Source organism: Pholcus phalangioides, unplaced genomic scaffold (assembly GCF_987345545.1).
Source record: "Pholcus phalangioides strain wild (caught in Gottingen) unplaced genomic scaffold, Ppha-v1.0 ptg000030l_1, whole genome shotgun sequence".
Classification (NCBI taxonomy): Eukaryota; Metazoa; Arthropoda; class Arachnida; order Araneae; family Pholcidae; genus Pholcus; species Pholcus phalangioides.
Genome location: NW_028301620.1, coordinates 7,929,218 through 7,941,481, shown reverse-complemented (window position 1 = coordinate 7,941,481; position 12,264 = coordinate 7,929,218). Strand labels below are relative to the sequence as shown.

General features: G+C 41.7%; 1 protein-coding gene across 6 annotated transcripts in view; it reads left to right on the top strand.

Moving 5' to 3' along the window:
* LOC149067529 (uncharacterized) overlaps positions 1-12,264 on the top strand; it is a 224,141-nt gene that overhangs the window by 107,941 nt on the left and 103,936 nt on the right. For 4 of the 6 annotated variants that reach the window (XR_016195345.1, XM_089252639.1, XM_089252637.1 and 1 more), the window contains exons 5-9: positions 2,567-2,982; positions 4,279-4,562; positions 8,886-9,240; positions 9,389-9,745; positions 11,915-12,259. Coding sequence is in view for 5 of the 6 variants with exons in the window: in XM_089252639.1 (XP_089108765.1) it covers positions 2,567-2,982; positions 4,279-4,562; positions 8,886-9,240; positions 9,389-9,745; positions 11,915-12,259 (1,757 nt within the window). In the remaining variant the exon portion in view is untranslated. The remainder of the gene's footprint in view (positions 1-2,566; positions 2,983-4,278; positions 4,563-8,885; positions 9,241-9,388; positions 9,746-11,914; positions 12,260-12,264) is intronic. The other 2 variants (XM_089252640.1, XM_089252641.1) reach the window with 2 other exon arrangements.

The following is a 12,264-nucleotide window of genomic DNA, read 5'->3' as shown; positions in this document are numbered from 1 at the left end:
GCCGTAAGGGGATTTCTTGTAACTGAAAAAAAAATTAGTCACAAAAACCAACGGTAGGTGGTTATTGACAGAACCATCACAGGCGAGAAGGAAAGTAGTGTTTGCTGTTTTGTTTACATTGTTCACATCATTAAATGTTCTCAACAAAGCTTCTTCAAACCATGTAATTTTTTTTAGAAATCGCGTTATTTACACACACACCTCGCACGAATAAAGCATTTATTGCACGAATAAAGCACTCGAGATCTTTAATAACCAACTTATTTGCATCCTCCAGCGTATTTTGAGGTGAATGCGTCGCTATATCGGTGATGTTTATAACTAGTTTTTGGAAAGCGTGAAGGCCCTTGTGGATAACCGTCTCCACCGCATATAATCTGCAGATGCAAATTTTACTACTTTAAGAAAGAAATATCAGCGTATAGTCCGTAGTAGCATATAATTCGCACATGAATAATCGAGGGTGCGGCACTTTCATAACTAAGTGCGTGTATTTCTCAAGCCTTTAGTTTTGGATATATTTAGCACGGTTACCCTGTAGGCCTAGAAGGGATCTGAAGTTTTCGGGAAATTTAATTGGACAAGGATCTATCATGTGGCCAAATTATGTTAGTAGACTGAATGCTTCTTTACTTTAACCTCTTGCATCAAGCTTTAGGCAACAAATTTAGAGACAAAATTAGAGACTAGTTAAAAACTAGCAGAGTCTAAAAAAGTGACATAATTATTTACACATGGGAAATGAAAGAAAAATATAGGAAAAAAGGTTTTTTTTTTCTCATCTTTTTTCCTCTCTCAGGGTTCACTTTTCCCTATGTGAAGTATGTTATGCAGTCGATCCCGCTTGTAAAGTTTCCCTTCCTAAAACGTTTTCCCGCTTAGTACGACAAATTTTCACGGATATTCCCTATATTGATAACAACTTTTCCCGGATGCAACGGTAATTTTTTTTTTTGTTATTTCCGCTTATCGCGACAGTACCCAATTGCCCAGGGAAAATATGTTGTAAAAAAATATTATTTTTTCTTCTTTTTTTGACACAATATAAAGTGTTCTAGATTCTGCCACGAAGCTGGGCTGGAAGATATCTCGGCAGTGGGGTAAGTACAGTGGCAAAGTTCTGGCGTCCATTCATTCATGCTATTTCCTCTTACAACGGTCAGAAAATTTACATCGAACTTCTTCCTCCCCTGAAATCAGCGAAATTTTCACATTTTTTTTCATGGAAAGAAACGGATATGGTGATTATGTGTGTGCTAGCGCTGAACTTTTTTTTTTCGTTCCCTCACTTTTTCCAACAATATTGGGCAGAGCATAATCACCCTTACCACTGCTCAAATACAGAAGGTTGATCGAAGTTCTGTCTCCGAATAGGAAGACTAACAAATGGGAACTAGAAAAAGTTCTCAGAAGAGGTTACTTTTTTTTCCTTTTCGGTCCTTTTAAAATTCGCAGCATTAGACCAATTTCAAAAAATAAAAATGTGTCTTCTCCTATTGGTGTTATAGACGATTGAATACAACAAAGGAATAAACGGCGGTCTTTCTCATCCACTTCTGAATCTATTGATACAAAATGAAGCCGCAAAAGAGTGACATGAACACAAAACATAAGCAACTTGACAGATTTTCAGGCGCCAGCATCAAGTAGCATTTAAAAGCAGCTTTTTCAGATAAGAAAAATCGGATTTCCCAACTCTATTTCTTGGAATTTATTTCTTTAAAAGCGAATATCATGAATAACAGAACAGCGAATACCATGCTTTCATAAATTTTGAAGTTTCGGAAAATGAAGAAGTAAAAGCATTAGATTTTACAGGGCACACAGTTCGAGTTAAAATGCCTCAAAACAAGTTAAAAAGAAAAGCTCTAAATTTAGAGGAAAAAATTAAAAAAAAAACTCAAGTGTTTGTGGATGATAACCACAATCAACACCAGTTGTAGCGTTTCCAGAAGCAATTGAAACTTTTCGCTATTTTGTAAAAAGGCGAGAAAATGTGCCATGTGTGATGTTATGCAGATTTTACGGAAACTTCACTGTTTTAGAGGAAAACTGTTGCAGTTTGATTGGTTATAATAAATAATTGCTTCTTATTACACTTGAAAAAATTGTAAATAACGCGTGTTGTGCAAATGCAACGTCAGTGAGAACTGGGGTAAAGAATTAGAAATGAAGTGTGCCGAAGAGAGGAAGGGAAAGAGAGCTCGAATGTATTTCTTTCATTTACACAGGGACGAGGTATCACGTCCGTTGTCGTTAAGGGGTTATTCCGTAAGGTATTCAAAAAAGCTACGATGGGTAATTGCTCTAAATTCATGAAATTGCTGCTATTATCCGATAGGTGACTTGAAGCTTGAGATTCTAAACAAAAAAAATAGATTATGTTTCGTAAATTCGACAACATTCAGATCAAGAATTGCCGAAAATTTTTAATGAACAAGAAACAAAAAAATGCGTTAAATCTCAGTATCGAAGTTCACTAAAAATAAATTTCTGAAGCTCTATAACTAATCATTTCTGTGCTTTCTTTCTCTCTTCCACTCCTTTTTTATATTTGACTAATCAGGTGTAACGCCATACCAGCCACCAGGGACGTTTCAACAGCCGCTACAGCAGCAGCAACAGCCGCAACAGGTTCAGCAACAGATGCAAATGCAAGGCGGATTGATGGGAGTCCCACAGTCCATGGGAATGATGGGGCAAATGGAACAGCCGCAACAGTCCACGTCGCTGATCGGGGGAGCGTCAGTGACATCGTCTTCCGGGTTCGCTTCCGGGTCATTGTTGAGTGGAGCAGCAGTCGGTGGAGGAGGAATGGCGACTAAAAGCGGTAGCCTGGTTGGAGCCATACCTAGGACAGTACCTCTCATGTCGCTGTCTCAGACGCTCCAACAGCAAGACCAGATGCAGCAGCAGCAAATGTGGCCAACGCAACAAACGGGGCAGCAGATGCAGACTCAGCCATGGGGTCTTCAGCAAGCTGTAAGTTATTTATATTTTACTCCCGAAGACTGTTAAAACCTAGGTTTTGCAAAAGCGAGTCGGTGAAAGCCCGAAATACGCTTCTGAACGTTTTCATTTCGGACTTTTACCAAGTCAAAGCCCTTTTTAATGAAGCGATTGACCGTTATGAAGTTCTTCCTGACACTTATTTATTAATTAATTATTACAATTTACCGTAACATATACGTTTAAAATAACATGTCCTCACTGATTCATCATCACCGAGCCAGTTGTGAAAATGAAATTTTGCATGAAGTTTGGATGAAAACCAATATCCATGAAAAAAAATGATATTTGGTCAGTAGTTTCGTTTTATAACGTAGAGACTCGCTAAGAAGGGATTTCTCGAAATTCAATCCCAAAAAAGGCCTTAATCCCTCAAGTCCGGGGAAATTCAAGTCAATCCTATCTCGTAGATCGGAGGAGATTAAAATGGAATCCCCGGTTTCTCCAGAGAGAGATGTTCAATTATAAAATTATAACTTTTAAACGAATCATTGAATTAATTTGAATTTTTTTTTACAAAATAACGTCTTGTCTATAATACTAAATAGTATCTCACCTTTGTATTACCTAAATTTCGTTTTATATTTTATTTTTGGTAAAATTGTTTTGGTTTTCTCTTCAACCATGGCCCAAAACTCGGATTTATAACTCAGCCTCGTTGCTGTAACAAACAACTAGTAACTTAATTATACAGGGCATTTTAGCTCAACAGGCTAAAACATGCTGTTTGCAATAGTATCTCGGATCCCCCACGTGTTAAGCAACAAACGTTCATCACTCACAACAAAATATGATAAATGAAAATAATATAATAATTATGATTGTACAGAGCCGCATTATTCCTTTTTCGAATGGTAACAAACATGCAGAGATCGTGAAATAATTCAACGCTCGACGTTGGTTGGGGGGTTAACTAAAAATTTTCAAATTCGCAAATCCACGCGAGTGGAGCCGCAGTAACATGTAGACATGTATAATCCAAAAATATGCTTATCAGAACACATTGATTTTAGTCTCTCTGATTCTACGGTGTTTAAATGTAATACGACATTTTCTAAAGTCATTCTGGTCTGAGTCAACGCCACTCTAGATGTGGGGTCAGGGGCATATTAACAATTTTTGGTCATCCCGCCCCAAGTCCCGGTTTTGTATATTTTCTCGAGCAGCAAATTTTTTCTGAGAAATAAAATCACATATTTATTTAGAGTCACTTCTGTATGCGATCATGCATAAGCGCTTTTAATAATAATAATTGTCCATGATACGCAGCAACAACTGCAGCAGCAGCAAGCGCAGCAGCACATGATGACGCCACAGCAAACGCAGCAGCAGACATCCCCGAAATTGAAGCCTAAAGGTATGGAGCTGGCTAATGGCAGCCTTGTCCAGCAGCCCCAGAGGCTGAAGGGTCAAAAGTCGAAGCAAGATCAGCAGCCACAGCAGGCAACGGATTGGTCGCCGGGGACTGACCTCTCGCCGATCATGGACGTCTCTCCGTCCCTCGAGGCTGCCGAGCAAGAAATGATGGAAAAGTGCCAGGGGGACCCCACCAGGTAAAAAAAAATACCATCATTTGCATACAATATACCACCATATACATACAATGACTGACGGGGGAATAGACTGTATTCGTACCATTGCATATGCCTGTTTGTAGCAAATTTTACTCTACCGTAATACGGTAGAGAAAAAAATGTGCAACCCTTCACTATACATGTCATGCATATCCCGATGGAGCCTACAGAACTCCTGGTGGGAATAAAACTAGGCATAAGGTCCACCAAACGGAAATGGGACCAAGGTCTCAATAAACAGACTAAAACGCCTACACTCGTGATGGGGATAACACCCATGCAGCTCAGCCGAAATCCTTGCATGTGTTCAGATATCTTCTGAGCTCCCGTGAGCAACGGACTCTGCACACTCGTGAACTCAGTGTGACTGAATTCTAATAAACAATCCACGCTGACCCCTTGCAGCAGCCTTCCTACAAAAGTGATACTGATTCTCTGCTACAGCTTCTCCCCCCTCCCATATTATATGCCCACGTGGGCTCCGTTGTTGATATCACTATGAACTAAGCCTCGTAGGGCTCTGTGATGTTTTATGTAATTTCTTTTTTTGACTGTGTTATCGCATTTTCAGTTTCTATTTTTTTCTCACTTTTATTTTCTATCTTTGCTTTTCTCCTGTTACCCTGATTAACCGGCCGGGCTACCAATTGGAGTTTTTTCACTGAGGTTAATTTGATCATTTGAGTCGCACCACGGTCATTTTCTACACTCGAGGGCAAATTAGACCGGGACCTACAATTTATTGCCGATTCCGAACGGCAGGCTTGCTTTTATACTCATCGAGAGGTTGGTGCGCTAACCCCTCGATGGGTACTTCCTGCGATAGAAAATTTTTCAGCGGTCATGTCGCCGTTTCTGTTGTACCCATGTGTCAGGAAATTTTTCTGACAGGGACGAACTGGGTATCGAACTCGCAACACCTCTAAACATCCTTTGGTAATTTATGCGAGTATCCTATCGACCTGGGCTACCGCACCCTTCACTGAGGTTACATCACTAATGCGGCAAAGCCTGGTCGTACTTGGTTTGTTCAGTTCACTTCCGAGGGAACGGACAGTTATAAAAATTGTACTTCCTGCTTCCCTTTACTCCTCAATCAATTCAAAAGTTATTCAAAGGAGTTTTTAATTTTTGATAACAGTTTTACCCTCAAAAATATGATCACTAAAAACGCTATTGGAAACATATATGTGGAACACATATGAAAATATTTCACTAGCGCAAGTAGCATATGAAAATATTTCACTTTGAGCTTTTCCGTTTCGGCGTGTGTGCAAAAACCAATCTAAAGAGACTTTGAATTGCTTTTCATTCTCCTTCTATCTAAACTTCTCATTTATTCAGATGGGCAGTACCATCATTAAAATTGAAAACGCATCAGTGATGAGGGTGGTCACCGAGTTGTAACGATCTCATTACATTCCACGAACATGTATCATAATCGCTATTTTATACGATATGAATATCGAAGCATGTCACTCTCACATATCCAATGCATTAAATCCATACGTTACTGCTAATCGTTTCCTTGAACTTCTTGATTCCATTGGTACACCATTCTGATCATTTCTAATTTACAAAGGCTGATTCAGAGTGATAGAACACATCTAAACAAGTAATTTTCTTTGAACGGTGCATGGACGTAACCGGTGCAAGCGGTAAACCACTAGACGGCAGTGTTAAGTTGGGACGCATGCATGAGACGTTGGTTTTGATACCTATAGTCATTTCTATCGTGAATTGTGTAAAGGATGGCTTTTTTTCCCAAATCGGGGGGGGGGGGGGGAGTGGAGATGCAATTCATCTATGGTACTGTGGATGGGAATTCTCTGGAAACTCAAATACTGTACCCGGCTTGTTTTCCGACAGGACGTGTCGCATGGAAAAAGCTTTGAGCGTATGCACCGATGTCTGGACAAAATAATATGAATACCTGTGAAATGAGACAAAATCTTTATTAATAGGCTGTTGGCCCTCCTTTTGCATTAATTACAGCTTGTATCCGTCGTGGGATGGACAAATACAAGTCATGCACAACAATCACAGGGATACGTAGCCACTCCTCCTGCAAAAAGGCCACTAATTTAGAACGTGTGTCTTTGGAGGTGGAAACCAACTGCACATTTTGGCCTGCAAAATACCCCACAAAGGTTCAATTATATTAAGATCAGGGAACTGAGCGGGCCACACGAGGTGTTGCAGTTCATCATGGTGTTCATCAAGTCAGTTTCCGACAATTACAGCAGAGTGAACGGGCGAATTACATCTTGGAACACCAGGCCGAGAATCAGGGAACTAATATTGCACCATTGAATGAAGATGGTCGGCCAGAATACTGACATAAACCGATGCTTCAACCCGCCCATCCAGGACAACAAGTAGGCTGATACCAGTAAAACCGTAGAAAGGAGACAGTCAACATCATAAGCTTGTGATGGCGTTCTCCAAACGTAAACACGTCCGTTAATCTGGAATAATGTGAACGACGATTTGTCTAACCAGATGACATTCTTCCATTGTTGTTGTGTCCAATTCTTATGTTTGTGACACCATATTCGTCGTTTCAAGGCATTGTATGATGTCACCAGTGGTTTTGGAATAGCCGCTCTACCTTGTATGTTTGCTGCATGCAGTTCACGGCGGATAGTTTTTGTCGATACACCTTCCTGTAGATGCGTGTTCATCTCAGATGTTATCTAGGATGCTGTTGTCTTGTGCTTTCTCTGGCCACAATCCGCTTCAAAACCCTTCTGTCTCTATCAGCCATCTTCGACTTTCGGCCACTGTTATGCTTGGCAGATGATGTCTTTCCCTGTTTGCTATAGGCTGTCATAACCGTCGACACGGTACTTCTTCCGACACCAACAAGGCTGGCAGTTTTCGTTACTTTGGCCCCGGCAAGACGTGCTCCAACAATCATTCCTCTTTCGAAATTTGTGAAGTCAACCATAACGAAGTTTTAACGCCCCAATATACATCGCATCCGAACGCTATCCCTGCTACGACTAGACTGATGTGTGCACATTATCGCCCACCAAGTGGAACTCTTCCACACTAGAGAGCGGGTGTATACGACCGGTTCCCTCGAGTGTTGTTTTTTGCACAGGTGTTCACATTATTTTGTCTAAACCTTGTATATGAAATGCACGTTTGCTTTTTTTTTCTGATCCCTGATACCTGCTATCCTTTATGCACCCGAGTGGTGCAGTTGTAAGATACTCGTCTTCGACCGTGAAGATTACCTTCTGGGTCTTCGATCCGGGAGAGGAACAGCAAGAACCAATTCTTTACCTACCGAGCCTGAGGCCGATAGTTGGTACGTTGATTTCTCAGCCATTTTCATAAAATGCGAGCCAATCTCCCCGTCATAAAGACTCGCCACAGAGAGCAACAGGCCTACAAACAGCACAAATATTCAATCATCACACTTTGCTCACTTTACTTCTGAAATATAGATGGCAGCTTTGAAAGATCAGACATATCACTTAATAAGCACTCAGACTGTTAGGTACACACACTTACACTTCCGGCACAACTCACTAGGTAGTAAATTGTCCATGGCAATAGACCAGAGTCGTGTTCGGTTTGAAAGAAAGCCATTTCCGTCGCTTTCGAAATTGTATGGCGATATGGTGGGTTGGGAGTTGGTGTGTAAACTGTTGGTGTATAAAATAGCTATCCACGATATAAATGAAGATAAATTACAAAACAAACGTTTTGTCACTTTCAAACTTGGTGCACAGGTGTCGTTCTCTGTGCGTCCAGTGCCTTTGTGCGGCCAAGATAAGAGTGAAGGGTATAGTCCCCCAAAAGCGCCGCAATAGTGTTGGTCGCACAGAGCAAGTTACTAATATACAAGGTGTAATGCTCTGTGCAACCCGTGCCTTTGTGCGGCCAAGATAACAGAAGAGGGTGTGATCTCACACAGAGCACGGCGATAACCTTGGCGCACAGAGCACATAACCGTCAAGAACGGGGTGGGATACTTTTTCTCTTTCTAGATATTAATTTTTTCAGCCATGACTTCAGCGATAAAACACCTGCAATCCTTGAAGTCAGGGCTGAACTCCTGAAGTTAAAAAAAAAGAATGTCTACCTCGAGAGAAAACAACCCCCATTTATGCTGAGTCTGAAAGGGTTATCCTTTCAATGAGAGCGCCCTCTAGCAGATCACCGTTTGCGTTATGACCATGCATTGTGTGACGAAATTTCCTTGCTCAGAGATGTATTCTATCCCTCCTTAGAGTTTTTCCCATGAGTTCTGAAAAGTCCTTCATATTGTTTGAATCCTCTCCCCCGCAGACCGTCCATACCAAGAGCAACTTCGGGCACGATTTCGGGGATGCTAGCAGACTTCAACAAAGCTCTCGGACTCGCCACGACTCCTGTCGATGACAGGGCTCAGAATACTTTCGGCGGCATGCAAGAAAGCGACGGTGTGACACTGGGCGGTGTAACCCAGCAGCACAGTGTGGTACCTACCGCCGCGATTACGTCCGCGATGACGACGACGATGGCGCAAGTGACGAACGTCGTCTCGGACGTAGACCAGAATCAGAACCTGGTGCATCAGCAGTTTCAGTTGCAACAACAGCAGATGATGATCCAGCAGCAGCAGCAGATGATACAGCAGCAACAGCATCAACTGCAACAGCAGGTGAGAAGGAAACATAGTCTTTTTATTTATTTATTTTTTAATAATGTGATCTTCACGTATTCCCAAGGGATCAGCATGATCCTTCTAGGGAATTTGATTCCACTGATTTCATAGTAATAAATATAATTCTTGAGATCATTTTCCATAGTCTTTCGAGGAAGTAACATACCCACACTGTATACATCAGGCACAAATTCAGCAGCAACTGCAGATGCAGCAGCACCAGAAGCAACTACAGCCGCAACAACAACAACAGCAAATTGGGATGCAGCAGATGGGTATACCACAGCAGCAACAACAATTACAGCAACAACAACAACACCCTCAGATGCAGATGCAGTTCCAGCAGGGCGCTACTCAGATTCAGCAAATGCAACCTCAAATGGTCCCGCAGCAGCAGCAATATCAGCAGCAGCAGCAACAACAACAACAACAACAAATGGTCGGGCAGCAACAGCAAGTGACATTGGGAGGTCCAGCACAGATTCAGCAGCAAGCGAGGAAGGTGAGACACCAGCCATTTTTTTCATAGATCGGAATTTCCAATTTAATTGACTGAATTTTTCTTGAGTTTCCGCCACCATTTTAAATTGGAAAAATCGGTAACCATTACCAATTTCTTGTCGTTTCTTCAACTGCTGCCAGTGCTTTGGTGATTTTTTCAATGCTGTCGGAGCAATTTTGCAATGGAACCCGTCCAGGAAACAACAAAACAAACCATCCTTCCTCCCCATTATCATTAGTATAATTTCCATTGTAGTAAATCAACATTCATTTTCAGATAATTCCTATATATAATACCTATATTAAACTATTTTGTTTACACTTCTCTAGATCCGATCTTAGCGCTTCCCATAATTTTGATATAGAACATTCATGTAGTTAAATTATTATTTGGTGGAGTCAATGGTTGCCAAAGTTTCTTTGAGTCTGGAACCTGAAATCTTCCCAAAAATGATAACATTAGGTGGGAAAACAAAATTCTTGCCAGAAATGATAGGTGGCGCCAGATGAGCTGCAATTGTCGAGTCTACAGTATAATTTGCATAATTGCGATCATTTTGGAAATGTTAAAGTGTTTTCTAGTAGTACGCAAAATTTCGTTCGTTTTTTACAACTTTTAGATGTAATACGAGGAGTATAAAATGTCTTTTGAAAAATCTAAAATTCGTCACATCATTTGGTTCCCACTGGAACTTTAAACTTAGTGCTTCCAGGGCTATAACCGCCATAAATTCCGTCTTGGGAGAGTCCACTGTAAGTGTCAGAACAGTCAGATACTGGTTCTGCTATGGACATTGCCCTCGACAATCCAGCTTGGAATTGCCCAGTGCGAGGGCAAAATAGATTGCCAGACGCACACTGACACACAAGAAGGCCCTATTGTCTTTCTGGTGGGATCACCTTGGAATAATCTTCTATGACTTTCTTCCCAGCGGACGAGCAATCAATGCCGAAGTGCATTGTGGCTATTTGGACCATGTTCATGAAATTTTGAAGCAGAAAAGAGCATTGCTCGTGAACCGCAAGGACGTTCTTTACCTCCAAGATAATACTAGGCCGCACACCTCGAAAGCCACGAAGATACAGATTCAGGAATTGAGTTGGGAGCTTCTGGATCACCCTCCATGTTCTCCCGATCTTGGTCCCACTAATCTTGTCCACTCATTCCTGTCTCTACAGATTCACTTGAACAAGAGCAAAACTGAACAATTCTGAATATGCCAGAAAATGAGGTCGTCAGTTTTCTAAAGTCGAAAAATCCCGATTTTTTTCGGACGAACTTTCCGAAAACTGGAACAGCGATGGGTGAATGTAATAGATAACGATTGAGATTATTTTTGAAAATATCCTTTTTTCCAAACAATAAATATCTGACAAGAAGTTTGTTCCTCCACCTAATAATAATAAATATACTGAATCAATAAAACAATTTTTCTGGCCAATTTTGTATCAACATATTCACATAATCGCAAAAACGTAAGGACCAACCCTGGGTAGGTCCTAGGCCTTAGGTACTTAGGAGAGTCAAATTATAAGAGCCCTTAGCTGCACATGCATCTAGTAAACATTTCTTTGAGGAATTTCCAACGAATTGGCGCGTTCCAGACCGTGTGTTCTGGGTTCATGCGTGGCTCTAACGTTCTTATGCTGCCAAAGTTATACATGTTTCAAGTTATGCTGGTGCTGCCACCTGCCCTTCACATTTTGAAGTGAAAATTTCGAATGTCTGAATTTTCATGCTATGTAAAAATAATGAAGCACTGAATAACAAAACGATTTTTTCCAGCTAATTTTATATGAAAACATATATACAGAGCCGTAAAAACACATGGGCTCACCCTGGCTGTGTCTTGGGCTTAGGTCCTTAGAGGGAATCAGATTATAAGGGTGTTCTCTGATTTTCGAAGTATGTAAATTGGTAGGTTGATACTTCCAGCTAGATAGAGATGCCCCCAGAATATCACTATGTCTGGAGGCTGGTGGGATGGCCCAACATTCGCTAATTTAACTTTGACAACCATTGTGACCAGGCATTGAATTTTAGGTTTGTATCATTCCCTACAGGAGCCCGTGATTTGTTTTTGTTTTAATTTTCCTCATAGTATTTCCCACCATTTTCTTTTTTCTGTTCTTTGTCCGTGGTTTGTTGCTTGACTCTTGTTCCTCTCAGGTTCACAGACGTCTGCCGCAACCGACCACGGATCAGACGCAAGCCGCCGTAGTGATAGCGTCGCAGACGCCCAAGAACAAGTCCCGCCCTCTAGGAACCTCACCCGCATCTACCCAACAGAGACCCGTTTCGCCCATGATGCCCAGGAAATCCCTCCCCGAAGGAACCGCAGCGGCGGCGGCGGCAGCAGCAGCTCAGATGAGATTCGGACAGCAAGGCGCGGAAGCAGGCACTGGGCTCCTGGGCGGCCCCAACACTAGCGCCCAGTTCCCGATGGGCCTGTCCCCGACACCCTTGACCACGTCTCTCAGTACAGCGTCGATCAGTCCCAGTCCTCAACAAAGAGTAAG